We start from the raw sequence: 13,152 nt of genomic DNA, 5'->3' as shown, positions 1-13,152 counted from the left end.
TACTGAATGTTCATTTCTTTTTGCACATTTTCTTAAATGTTATTCCACTTTTTTTTTTTTTAAGCTTTGACCTTGTCACACAGCCCTCATCAGGATATAGATTGGGTGCATTTTTTTTCAAGCAACAATTACCAAGCTGATGTATCCACAATCTATTAATACTAAACCAGTAAATCTGCGATGGGCAGTGTTTTTCGGCAGCATTGGGGGCAAAAAAAATTCACACCAGCATTTCAAGCCATTGTCATTGAAGTGATCTGAGAAGAAACTTTTGCCACTTTTGCTGCCTGTTAGATTAACATATATGCTTGTCCGGTGGGATTGGGTCTAGGCAGAGTCGGGAGAGAGAAGAGCTGCAGACGGACGTTTGTATTTTCTAATTCTTCCCTTTATCGCCTTTTCTAGATTTCAGCCACTATAGCTTTAATGATGCATTGCAATAAGCTGACTGTGCAAAAATAGCTTGTTTTATGCTTCTCCTATTGTTGTGTTTGAAAACAGAATTTTAGAAAAAGCTGCTGCACAATATACCTGACTCTGCTTCATGATGAGTGAAGTTAAATGCAATATTTTTTTTCTTTTACTGTGAGCAGAAAAAATGCTGTATTCATATTATATATATATATATACACACACTAAAAAAAAAATGTTTTATGTTCTTAACTTCTGAGAGCTTCTCATTTTGTTCTTTATTTGTAAATACCATTTTACAAAAAGTGGAAAATCTCCTTTAGTCTTCTTTCTAAATGCAATGGAGCAGACTTGTGATGTTTGTGGGGAAAAAAATCCAGCTTTTTCACAAAAAATCTATATATTTGTGTTAAAAGATGGATTTAGGCATCGTTGATGTTGGTCTGGGCTGCAGGGTGGTAGCACTGTTGCCTCGCAGCAAGGTCACCGGTTTGCGTCCCAGTGGGGGCACCGGAATCTTGCGTGGAGTTTGCATGTTCTCCCCGTGCAGCGTGGGTTCTCTCTGGGTTCTCCAGCTTCCTCCCACAAGGTCTAAAAACATGTTGAGGTTAATTGGTGATTCTAAATTGTCCGTAGGTGTGAATGTGAGTGTGCTTGGTTGTCTGTCTCTAAGTGTAGCCCTGTGATAGACTGGTGACCTGTCCAGGGTGTCCCCTGCCTTAAGTCAGCTGGGATAGGCTCCAGCCCCCCGTGACCCTAATGAGGATTAAGTGGTGTATAGATGATGGATGGATGATGTTGGTCTGTTCATGGGGTTTGTTGACATCCATCAGTTTTGTTCACAGAAAATCACAACAGTGTTTACAGTTGTATAGTGAAGTTGTTTTATTGAGCAGGTCAGCTAAGGTTCTGAAAGGTTTTGGGGACGGTCATAGCTGGTCATAGACCAAAGGTAAAAGAAGGCCTGTTAGTCGTCCAAGTTTTAGACATCAGTCCTACTGAACTGATTTATTTAAGGTCAAAGAAACAAACTACAGAATTCACTTACATTCATATACAAAACATTTTACACGAAACATTAAAATGAAAACAGGTTAGAAGTTTGCAGACGTCTTGGTGACATTTAGCCTCAGGTCTGTGATGTGCGTCTCAATTCTCTTGTGCAGTTCATCCATTGAAGTGGACAGGGTGTCATATAGAGCCTGGACACAGTGAAGGGAAACATGTTAGTCCAAACCATGAACAACACTGTGCAGTGAAGCAGACGTTCTTGTGTCCTCTCTCTCCTGTTTGTACCTGAGCTTTTCCCGTCTCTTTGCTGCAGACATCTCTCAGACTCTTGATCTTGGCCTTCAGCTGCTGCGTCTCTCCAGAGATCTCTTGGATTTTGTCAGCCATCTCTTCACGCTTCTGATGGATCTGGTTACACTGCCTGGATAAAAAGTTCAAGTTATGATCATGTAAATCCCATGACCTTGTGAGACTGACCAGTAGAGAAGCGTACTGTGTGTTATAGCGCTATGGTTCATACCCCAACACGTCTTGAACGTGCTGCTCCTTCATCTCTCTCTTCTTCTGTCTGCGAATGTTCTGCTTGCACTCTTTATCCAACTTAATGCCCAGAGCTCGCTTCAGCTGGCCTTCCTCGATGCACAGGTTCTTCAGCTCCTTCTGCTTCTTCTCATACTGAGCCATCAGCTCCTGGTGCTACACACACAAAAACACACACATATTTATATCCTGTGCAGACAGTGACTCTAAACATCATGTTGAGATATGTGATTGTAAGTGCAGGATGATTTGATGGATTATATTTTACTGGCTTAGTGTAGTAGTGTAATATTGTCAATGCAGAAATGCCAATGAGAATTTTGTGGCTGTTACACATTTCATCCTCCCGACAGAACAGATGTCTGTCACAATTAAATACCGTAATTTCCGGACTATAAGCCGCTACTTTTTTCACACGGTTTGGACACTGCAGCTTAAACAATAATGCGGCTAATTTATGCATTTTTCCAAGTTTCCGAATTTGCCTGAGACGAAAGTGACATTGAGAGCGACAACGAAAGAGAGACTGAGGAAGTAATTCTGAGGCTGTTCAATTCCGACACTGAAGAAGACGACTTTGGTGGTTCTAGTGCGCAGGAGGAAGATGAAGATAGCGATCAATGACTTTTCCTGGTAGGCTGCTGTAGTTTTTATTTTTTTAACCAGTTGTGTTACAGGCACTGTTCGGAAAAAAGCATTTTGTAAATATCTCATGTTACAACGTGGACACCTGCGGCTTATAGACAAGTGCGGCCTATACATGTACAAAATTTGTTTTCTTTTAAAGTTAGTGGGTGTGGCTTATATTCAGGTGCGCTCAATAGTCTGGAATTTACGGTACTAAAGAAACATTGATGAAACAGAACATCTTTTAACTCTAAAATTTCAGGTAAGGGTCAGGCTCTTCAGCTCCAGAGCACTAAACAACCAGAACACATCTGCTAGGGTTGAATGAGATATTTGAACTCGGTGTTTACCATGTGCCTGTGCTCTGATCATACCTCTTCCTGACGCTGCTTTGCGCTGTTCATGCTGCTCTCCAGGTCCTGCAGCAGGCTGTACATCTGCTGGATCTCTGCCTCAGTGTGGGTCACACCCTGCACCATGTTCTGCAGCTCCACTCCACGCTCATCTGTTTCTTCCTGGAGTAAAAGAACCACACCAAAAAAAAAACAAGCAAGCTCAACAAGGCAACTTTTGGAGCCAAACATCTTCCCGACTGTTTTCTTTCCTACTCACAATGGAGTTTTTAATGTTCTTGACATTCTCCCGCATCTTCTCCATCTGACTCTTCAGCTCCTCGGGAGACTCCACAATCTGAGACTTGAGTCTGCCGATGTCTTCCTTCAGGCTGCTGACGTCCACCTTTACCTGAGCCTGACAGACACACATGTTTCAGTTTAAGAAGAGGCCTTGAGTGCACAAAAATGTTAAAAAATGTAATATATCTACGTCACAGTCACATACCAGTTTCTGTGTCTTCTCTGCAATTTTGGTTTTCCACTCTGCGATGCTGTCGTTTTTGGCATTCTGAAAGTAAACGGGTGTATTTGACTTTTTACTTTACTTTGGACTTTAAATATTCTGGTTGTGTTTCATCACCACCTACCACGTCCTGATATTCGTGCATGGTGGTGGTCTGCAGTTCAGAGAGAGCAGCTGCCAGCTCGTCGGCCTCAGCCTGCTGCTCTGGTGGGATGGTCCTGAATAGAGACAACTCTGTAAACATGTGACTGTGCACTGCAGCGTTTCTCTTTCATGCCTTATTGTGATCTTGCATAACATGCTACTTCTCTGTAGGTTATGGACACTTTTTAGGGACTTTCATAGGAACGCTCGTTTACCAAACAACAGTCACAACAAAAAAGTCACATATTTAATCCAAGACTTACGTCAACATTTCTATTTTCTTCTCTGCTTCCAGATTGCCTCTGGTGTAAGTCTGCAGCCTGTCCATGTCTGCCCTCTGACAACAGACAGAATCATAGTTATTATTAAAACTTTTCACAATATTTCTAAATTAGGTAGCTCAACAATACACCAATCAGCCTAAACATGGACAGGTTAAGCGTATAAAACTGATCATCTCATTACAATGCAATGTTCTGGTGGGAAAGTTTGGGTCTTGCATTCATGTGGACGTCACTTTGAAATGTACCACATGTACCATATATATACAAGCAGATTTATGTGTGCATCACAGCTGAAGCTAACTCATGATTATAGTTTCCAAGGCTCCAATGCATTTTGCAACAATTAGGCTGCCGTGATCAGGAAGCAGCACCATTTATATGGATCGAATAATTATGACATGGCTGTTTAACTGTTGATGGTCAGCACACAAGACCACTCCTGCTTTTAGCTTGCTGTCAGCCCCCAACGTGGATCAACACAACATACAAATTTGGCCTGCTTCTCCAAGGTCGTCTCCATCCTCTGCTTCCTGAAGTGAAGAAAGTTCATGATACCACTCAGAATAGTCAGAGTCTTCTGTTTTTCTGGAGAAAGAAAGGCAAGATGTTTATCAACACAAAGTCATATGTGCATTAATGCGTGAAATATGGGGGAACATTTTAGTCAAACTGAATAAACCACAAATGTTATGGCTGAAATGACTTGCTGATAGAACATCAGTGTAGAAGATTAATTTTGGTACCTTTTGGAGTCAATGATACAGCTGAAAGGCCTCATTCTCCTCCAATGGAAGGAATTTATGTTCTACACTGTTGTGCTATTCAGTTTAATCAGTAATAAAACAGTTTGTTATTTGCAGACATGAATAAATAGCACACACACTTACTTGGGGCTAGGAGGTCATTCAGTGAGAAATCATACACCAAGCACATAGGTAGGAACTGCCGCCTATAAAGATCACACACACAGAACTCTTAAAAAGAAGTGTCGCTCTACATGAATTAACACACAACATAAAACCCCAGAATTCAAGAGTTGTGGACCAAGATTAGCCAAAACTAGCAGTGTGCTCTGTTCATTTGAGTCTATTTTGTCTGCTTATAAACAGTATATTTAAATATACTATACCTGTAAACACATCTAGAAACATTGTACTGGCTTTACACACAGTTGGCACATCTTATATCTATAACAGAAAGTAAAAAAAACTCACATGCGTGTGTAGACGCTGATGATAGCAGTGGCCCCCTCATGATAGGCTGGATACTGGATGTTCTCCAAAATTGGAACCTGTTGGACAACAAAAGGCAAATTGAAGCCTCAGCTGAAAAAAGAAAGGCAGCAGCTAAGGGGTTGATCTCTATGTTTTTTTTCAGGGCCGACAATCACCAGACTTCTCCGTGTAAATTTGAAAATGTAGTGAACTCAAGAGTACGTGAGTGAATTGATACACAAGACTGGATGCAAACAGTTTGAGGATCCCCTCCAGACATGTCTGAAGGGATACAAACTATTCTGAATATTCATCATTCTGTTTAGTGAAGGCCAAACAGACAAATATTTCTGAGTGCATCAAACGCCAGTACTCACCATGGAGTGACACTCAGGCCGGAAACGGTACAGGAGATGCAGCACTCTCATGTACAAAGTCTGAACTGCTTCTGGCTGAAAGAGAGAATAAGCACTCCAATAAATAGTCTGTTTTTCATCTGACGAGAGACGACTTGTGCCTCCATCTCAAACAGCATCTCTAACACAGGCCTTCATCTCATATTGTCCAATTCAGAATCTTTGTTTCTTTAAAGTGGAGGAGATGGCGATGTAGGACCAAATCCACTGTCCTTCCTCTGTGCAAAAGCCACTCTGACTTAGGTGGTGCGACCAAAGATTATTTTCTCAATTGATACGAGTCATTTTCAAGAAAATATTCCAACAGTTCACAGGATAAAGCTTCTTCAGTGTGCTGGTGTGTGACTATTCTTTGTCAGATCTGATTGGAAGCTGAATATTTTGGATTGTTGTTTGATTAACTTACACAAGCCAAATCAATTTTTAATTCAATTCAGTCTTGGGCTTTGGTAAATTACTCAATTAGTCTTTATTTTATGTAGTTTTTTTTTTACAGGTGAATTGCTGCAAAGAACAATCCTCATTTTTCACTGTCTGACTTACTGTGATGAAAACTGTCTACATGTGTTTAACTTGATTACTTATTTAGTGCAAGATGTACACGTTTCTCTATATTGTGATGATCTGATAGACTTTATAATTCTGTTTTTTTTCCTTTCTTTTTTTCAGTCATAGCAACACTGACGCTCTGCTGCCAAATACAATTGCAGAATAAAGTCCTGCCATTTAACGGACTATTCACTCGTAAAATATGTTACACGTAACATTATTCATGTTTGTAGTTTGGTACATGTGATGGAACCCAAAGCCAATGGTATTTTAGCTTTTCAGACAATTGTGTTGTTTCCTTTGCCTTCCTTTCAGGCGAGCCGCTGAACCGTCTCTAGACAACACTGGAGGGACGTTACCTTCGGAACCGGGGTGAGGTCGCTCTTCGTGAAGTGTTTTGCCTCCTGGCCGGTGAGAACTTCGGTGCGATAAAAGTTCACTATCGCATCCGCAGTATAGACGGGAAAGGTGTTTTCAGTCATTGTTGCAACTCCAGAGCAAATTTAATAGTGATTAAAAAAAAATACAGAAAAACGACTCGGTTTTCAACGACGAAACAAAATTGGCGCCTTAAAACGACTTCCTTGTTGATTTCCAGACGGCGCAGCTGATTGGCCAGTTCGTCCTTCTTTTTCTTCTTCTTTTATTGATTTGGCGGTTGGCATTCAATGTTCAGGTGCATTACCGCCACCTACCGGACAGCAGTGTGGAGCAAGATTGGCGGAAAAAAATGAAATGAAATGAAATGAAATGAATGAAATGAAATGAAAAAAACTTTATTTATCCCAGAAGGGAAATTCAATCTTGTAAAAGCTCACTTTAAAAAAAAATCAATATAGCATATATTTATACAACAATAATAAAATAAATTAAAAAAACAAAAAACAAAATCGTTATTCGAAGTTCTGTGATTTTAAGATACTCAATTAGATCACTTAATATTCCTTTTCCTGTTCCCCCAAGGAGGTTCTGCACTGTTAGTTCTAATTTTTGCAACTTTGCTGTGAGTTTTTTTAAATTTCTTCTTCATATTGGTGGGATTCTAGCAGCACATGCTGACCTGTTTCTTCTTTGTCACAGTGCTGACATGCTCCATTTGAATGTTTTTTTGTTGTTTTTTTTGGAGTGTGTAACTTAATCTAGTGTGTCCAATTCTTAAACAGCTAATGACTGCCTCTTCCCTCCGGCTCCTGTCCAGCCTTCTGCCCTGACCAACGTGTTTTGAATGTTATAGAACTGTCTTCCTGTATCATCTAAATCCCAGTATTCTTGCCAGCTTTTGTGTTTTGTTGATTGTTTTACCATCATATTTGTTTATTGGTATTTTTTTGTCTACTGTTTTATTTTTAAGTGAAAGTTTAGCCAGTTTATACACTCTTTCATTCCCTTCCACACCAACATAGGCAGGAAATTGTGAGGTGAGGCGGTGAGGGGGCTCTACAGACAGTCAGATGCTGTGGACCATGGATCATATAGGAACTTATACTGTCTATGATCTCTCAAAGACATTTTGACTCTTGTATACACACTTTCCATAAGTCTTTGTCCACAGCTACTTACAATTCATAGCACTCTGGGATTAAACACATGGTTTCCAGAGGCCTATACTATGAAGCAGGGTTTGCGGTTGAGGTAACTTTGTGTTTAACTCTGGGTTTTCAGGACTGTAGTGCACACCATGTATGTGGCTCAAGACCTGTCCATGTTTATGATTGGTCATCTGTTGCCAACACTGTTCCTTCAATGTAAATGCACTCATAGATAGGTGCATAAACCCTAAGTTGATTTACCAAATTCACACACAGTTCTGTGTGATTGCTTAGCCTGACTGTGGTTATGATAATGATATGATGGTCTATAATAACAGACGAGCAATACGTTGGTGTAGTAGCGGCCTCCTGCCGGCAGAGGCGCTGTTTCACATCACAACACATCTTTATTACCGGCGGCACCGCACGAGGACGGAAGGACACCCGCCATTGAATCAGGTTCACAACGTGAACGATACGTTGAATCGCTATCTGTGAAATAAAAGGTGCAAGTGTTTATTACATACCTAACGCTGGTATTTAGTTGGAAGAATGGCGTACAGAGGACAAGGACAGAAGGTCCAGAAGGTTATGGTTCAACCCATTGTATCCTTTTTACCGCAATGAAAGACAGGCGCGGTTGAATCGGTTGCTACAATAACTTAGCAGCTAAGCTAGCCGTTTGTTGTTCACTAAAGCTCGCGTATGTTGTTTGCAAAGCTGAGAAGAAGTTTCAACGGAGGCGCAAGATGTTCTGAAGAGCTTTTTTCCCAATTGAAAATGCAGTGCTGATGTGAAATGTGTCTACAGTTAGGGGTGGCTCACTGAAATGCATTCATACGTCCAGTATATAGACGTAGCCGCGGTTAGCATGCCGAGCTCGTTGCTAAAGGTTCCGCAACTATTAACATCTCAAGTGTGGAAAATTTACCGCTGGACTTGGTTTCAGATAATCCCGAATATCACCTGCAGCTTTATTGGAAATGAGAATAATAGTCAAATCGCTGTTATTTGTTGAGTACATTTATAACAAGAAATGTCGAGCCAAAGTTATTTTCAGTAGAGAAATACGTTTGGATGCACTTTGTTGAAATGTCTAAAATATGACCAAGGACCATTCACCATCTATGTGGACCATTTTACTCACATGTGTTTGGCTTCAGTCTATCTGTTTATGTAATTGTGCTTTTGAACATTGAATTTCCTTGACTCTATGTTTCAGAACCTCATTTTCAGGTACCTACAAAATGTAAGTACTCAATACTTTGTTCTGCTTTTTTTAAATTATTATTATTTGTTTTGTTAAATAGTTATGTCTTAAAAAGTGGTGTTCTCATTTAGTCTTGCTCTCCTTCCCAGCGTTCACGGATCCAGGTCTGGTTGTATGAACAGGTGAACATGCGGATAGAAGGCTGCATTATTGTAAGTTATCTTTTGCTCATTTTTTTCTGTTGTTGTTCAAGCAGAGTGTAACATGTAGTAACTATTACATTAGTCAGTCATTTCTTCCACAATGATTTATCAACAGTGTAGTGTAATCAGTAAATACATAGAGTGAATAGACTGAACTGTGTAGAGGAAAGCCTGAGTCTCTCTTTGTGCTTAAACCAGAAGGTAGTTTGTATGTTTAGACTTGCTTTCATCTCCAATTTAAACCTGTGTCTAAGATTTGAGGGAGTATCAACCACCAGGCTTGGTTGATGTTCCCTGATGGTTTCCCAAGAAAGACAACTTTTGAAATTAGTATATGTCCAACATTATACAGAAGCAGCTCAGTGCTTTACATTGAATAATATAAGAGCAACTTGCAGGTTGGTGACACCGGTGAATTAACGTGTAGGGAAATAAGCAGAACAGAAAATTTTAAACAAATTATCACAAAATATTTCTACCCACTTAAAAAAAACACACAACGTCGTGTTAATGCTGCAAAAGGGGAAGTGGCTAACCTAGATCAAGTTTAACATTGTCAAATAGGATGGGTTTGACACTCAAGAGGTAGAAAATGTATATTTATAAGTATATGAAGAAATAAGGCTATGTTATCGTGAGCCTGCTGGGTGTCACAGAAACCAGAAACAGTCAGTGACTTGGAGAAATAATGGCCACCAGTGAGAAATTCATTTATGTGAGGAGAAAACCTTGTGTTGGCAGTTTACCACTGGCAGGAGTATTGATATTTACAGTAACACAAACTAATGCGTGAGTATCAGCTGGTATTAGTTAAGTCTTGCATTGGCTGACACTGTGTCTTATGGTACCACATGGGTCAGACTGAGAAGTGAGAGAGAGCTGACTTATTTAGAAGTTTGCAAACATTAGAAAATCAGACTTGGAATGCACAGTGTTTTTGTCAAGCTAATACTGTGAGTCATCTGTGATCATTGGTCCTGGCAGCACCAGTACCTGTGTCTGGTGGTGGAAGTGTGACTGTGTGTACCAAAGGAACCATGACAGCTGTCAGTCTCACATAGGCCAAGCTTAGACATCCCATCTTAAACTCCATTGTATCTCTGGAAACATAATCCTCCTGTCTAAAAATGAACACCACCCAGGAGTTACAAATGCTGCAGTGAAGTCCTGTCTCTTCACCTGCACATGACACATACAGGTATGAAAACTAGTTCTATTCTTTCTGTTGGAAGAAAGTGATGTCCAGACAGACTGGAATTTGTGCAACCTGCTCAAATACAATAACTGAAAAAAATACAAAGTTAAGTGCAGGTTAAAACTAGCAAGATGGACTAACTCACTCATTAGAACCTATTACTGAACAGTGCACAACAGCAAAAACAACTCCCTTATGTAACACAATTTGATGCTTTGTGGGGAAAGACAGCAGTTTTAAGAGCACTGCTCTACATGCAACTAATTTTAGCTGAATTTATGCTGTCATTCCTTGTGAAACACATGAAGTCACGAATAAAGTGTTCAGTTATTAGGAAGAAGAGTCATTTCCAGATAGCCTGCTGGGCTGAGACAAAGCTAAAATTTGCTTAATGCTAAGTTAGAATTTATTCATATATTGTCGTCGTTGTGGCTCTGGAAGCTCTGTCAGGGTCTTTCTGTGAGTTAAGGGTAGCAACATTTTTTTGCATCTCCCACTACATAATGTCTTCATTCATCTGTGTAAACCTCACATCCCCTTGAAATTCTTACTTTTGAGTTGTGAGCTATTCTGGTTTAACGTGATGTTTAAATGCCGCTGTACTGCTGACAGCCGAGAATAAAAGTGTTGTGTTTCTGAGATGTTTCTACATTTGTCTATACTTCTAAATCTCTCAGACACCTGGAGGGAATTTCTTCAAATTTGGCAAAAACATTGTTGTTTAATCATCTGGTGACAGCAGAACTTTAAGCTTGACTTTAAACCTTAAGTTTCTTGTTTGGACTCTTGTATGACATTGTTAGGAATGAAAGTTGTCCATACATGGAGCAGAACTTGGGAAGTCGCTGTTATGTTAACGGTAAAATGTCACAAATGAGACCCAACTCATAAGCAGGTGGCATTCCAAAATGTTCTGCTCAGTCCCAGTGAGCCTGATCTTGTCTCACTGATCCTTTGCTGTCTTAGGGTTTCGATGAGTACATGAACCTGGTTCTAGATGATGCTGAGGAAGTCCACATGAAGACTAAGAACAGAAAGCCACTGGGTAAGTACTTTTTTTTTTTTTAAAGCTTTATTTAGCATTAATTTGTCTGCTTACAGTTAAGCATACAGGGACCATAGTTACAGCGTTGTTAGACCTGTTTTTACAGCAGACATTTTGGCTTGTTACAGCAGGAGAAGCACAGGTGTAATTAATGACTTTAAAACAACCACATGCCATTTCTGTGAGCAAGTGTAGTACATGCTGGCTCACTTGTCGTGCTTACGCTTAAAGGATCTGTGCTGTCTTTACCTTTTCCTGCTAAGACAAGTCAAAATAAAGGACAGTTCATGCTGTCCGCATGCACAAGGGTACATATGACCTAAATTCCCACCCAAATCTGCCAATGTCTGCCAGGACCCCTTCGTAGACTTCTATGTGAAACAATGATTGTGACCGCATGGACTGTCTGCACTGCAAGCTCATCAACTGTGCATGTGCTAGGAAAACAAATAGCGCTCAAAAGAAATGCTTGTTAAGAGGAGAGGCTGTAAGAGGAGACTCTCCATCATCCATGCATTTTTATAATTCATAGTTCAAAAATCTGTAATTGTAGCAGCGCTTGCCAGATTTCTACAGCAGACTTATTGTTGTATAAACAGAGCTGTGCCTGCAGGCTGCTTCAGAGTCTACATTGGGCTGTGCACACAGATGCAGAAAGCATGAATTTTAGCCGAAGTCTTTTTTTTATGTTTAACATTGAGGCTGGATGGATTTTATGTTGAACTATTATGTCTTGCAACTTAACTGTAATAGTCTTACACTCATTAATTGTGCACAAATGGCGATTAATGGCTGGTTCTGGATCCTAGAAAGTATGCACTTCACTATTTAACCCTCTGTTGGTGAGGCCTGCTGTATTGTTTCAGGAAGCATCTTGCTACTGATTCTGTCTATACTGTGAAATTAGATTTTCTGTTACTTGTAGTCAGCTGGGTGGAGGCTTAGTGCTTTGTCTCGAGGTGAACTGACGCTTTGTATCTCTCACCATCCATCATTTGGCTCCTCTGATCTGTCTCCTCTTGGGTTTCTGTCACTTTCTTTCTCCCAGGGCGGATCATGTTGAAAGGAGACAACATTACCTTGCTGCAGAGTGTGTCCAACTAGTGTCAACGGAGACGACTACAAATCTTACCTTTCCTAGAATGAAATATTTTCTCTTTCTGTTTTTTTTTTTTTTTTTTTTACAAATGCAAAGTATGTTTGTGTTTATTTGACATGAATATTGTAATGGTTTCTTTCTATCACATGGTTCCATTTTGAGAATAAAGTGTTTTGTTTTTTTTCTTACAGATGTTGTCTATAATCACTTATTCCACCAAATGTTTCTATCCCGCAGTTATTTGTGTATTTGGGTCATTGGGCTGCACTGCCATCTAGTGGCAGACAGCGCTAATGTAATGCACTTATGTAGGTCAAACTTCCAGCTCCAAGTACAGTACAAAAAGGACAAAGTGCATTTGTTTTACAGGGAATTCATGAATCTTTTTGGATTTCTGAGGGGAACCCTGCACCTGTTCTGTCATAGTTATTGCAGTGAAACTGACAACGTAGTGTAGCAGCTTATGAAAGCAGGTTTAGTCAGTGGAAACAAAATGCATGTAGAGCAGAATTCAAGGCACACATCCAGACTGTACATCCTCGATGCAGAGTGTAACATGCATTACTGTTCCAAAGCTAGATGCAACATTTTTTTTAAAATTTTATTTTATTTTTTACAAGACTAGGAAGAAAAATCGCCAAGTAGGATTTCTGCAAAACATACTGCATAGAATAGATGGATCACATTTTGAACTGTCAGCATCAAATACTGCATTTACAAACGACAGGAAATAGCCGGAGCAAGGATTAATGTTCACGTTGGAATAATATCTTGACTTTAGACAACCGATAATTATTTGTTCTCCAAACAGCATACT

At 39.9% G+C, this 13,152-nt stretch overlaps 2 protein-coding genes across 2 annotated transcripts; one reads left to right on the top strand and one right to left on the bottom strand.

The window, feature by feature from the left end:
* Positions 1 to 1,271: 1,271 nt before the first annotated feature.
* nuf2 (UF2 component of NDC80 kinetochore complex) lies at positions 1,272 to 6,622 on the bottom strand. Its single transcript, XM_008301603.1, has 13 exons — positions 6,414 to 6,622; positions 5,467 to 5,541; positions 5,090 to 5,166; positions 4,763 to 4,824; positions 4,363 to 4,460; positions 3,855 to 3,928; positions 3,572 to 3,665; positions 3,430 to 3,492; positions 3,202 to 3,339; positions 2,964 to 3,104; positions 1,943 to 2,118; positions 1,708 to 1,843; positions 1,272 to 1,613 (listed from the first exon to the last, which is right to left on the bottom strand). Exons 1-13 carry the CDS (start codon positions 6,534 to 6,536, stop codon positions 1,506 to 1,508), a joined length of 1,365 nt encoding a protein of 454 aa, XP_008299825.1. The 5' UTR covers positions 6,537 to 6,622; the 3' UTR covers positions 1,272 to 1,505.
* Positions 6,623 to 7,999: 1,377 nt separating this feature from the next.
* On the top strand, positions 8,000 to 12,525 carry snrpe (small nuclear ribonucleoprotein polypeptide E). Its single transcript, XM_008301602.1, has 5 exons — positions 8,000 to 8,189; positions 8,806 to 8,832; positions 8,943 to 9,005; positions 11,158 to 11,236; positions 12,285 to 12,525. Exons 1-5 carry the CDS (start codon positions 8,136 to 8,138, stop codon positions 12,338 to 12,340), a joined length of 279 nt encoding a protein of 92 aa, XP_008299824.1. The 5' UTR covers positions 8,000 to 8,135; the 3' UTR covers positions 12,341 to 12,525.
* Positions 12,526 to 13,152: the final 627 nt, after the last annotated feature.

This window comes from Stegastes partitus, unplaced genomic scaffold, assembly GCF_000690725.1.
Source record: "Stegastes partitus isolate 25-593 unplaced genomic scaffold, Stegastes_partitus-1.0.2 Scaffold1690, whole genome shotgun sequence".
NCBI lineage: Eukaryota > Metazoa > Chordata > Actinopteri > Pomacentridae > Stegastes > Stegastes partitus.
Note: the sequence above shows the minus strand (reverse complement) of the source record. Positions and strands in the feature narration are given on the sequence as shown.

Excerpts from the sequence above, each read along its gene's own strand:
- snrpe (XM_008301602.1), top strand. The coding sequence starts at position 8,136 with ATGGCGTACAGAGGACAAGGACAGAAGGTCCAGAAGGTTATGGTTCAA. Across the intron at positions 8,833-8,942 it reads TTTTCAGGTACCTACAAAAT|CGTTCACGGATCCAGGTCTG; the intron begins GTAAGTACTCAA and ends TCTCCTTCCCAG. Across the intron at positions 9,006-11,157 it reads GGATAGAAGGCTGCATTATT|GGTTTCGATGAGTACATGAA; the intron begins GTAAGTTATCTT and ends TTGCTGTCTTAG.
- nuf2 (XM_008301603.1), bottom strand. The coding sequence starts at position 6,536 with ATGACTGAAAACACCTTTCCCGTCTATACTGCGGATGCGATAGTGAAC. Across the intron at positions 3,929-4,362 it reads TGGAGAAGCAGGCCAAATTT|AGGGCAGACATGGACAGGCT; the intron begins GTATGTTGTGTT and ends GTCTGTTGTCAG. Across the intron at positions 2,119-2,963 it reads CAAAGCAGCGTCAGGAAGAG|CACCAGGAGCTGATGGCTCA; the intron begins GTATGATCAGAG and ends TTGTGTGTGTAG.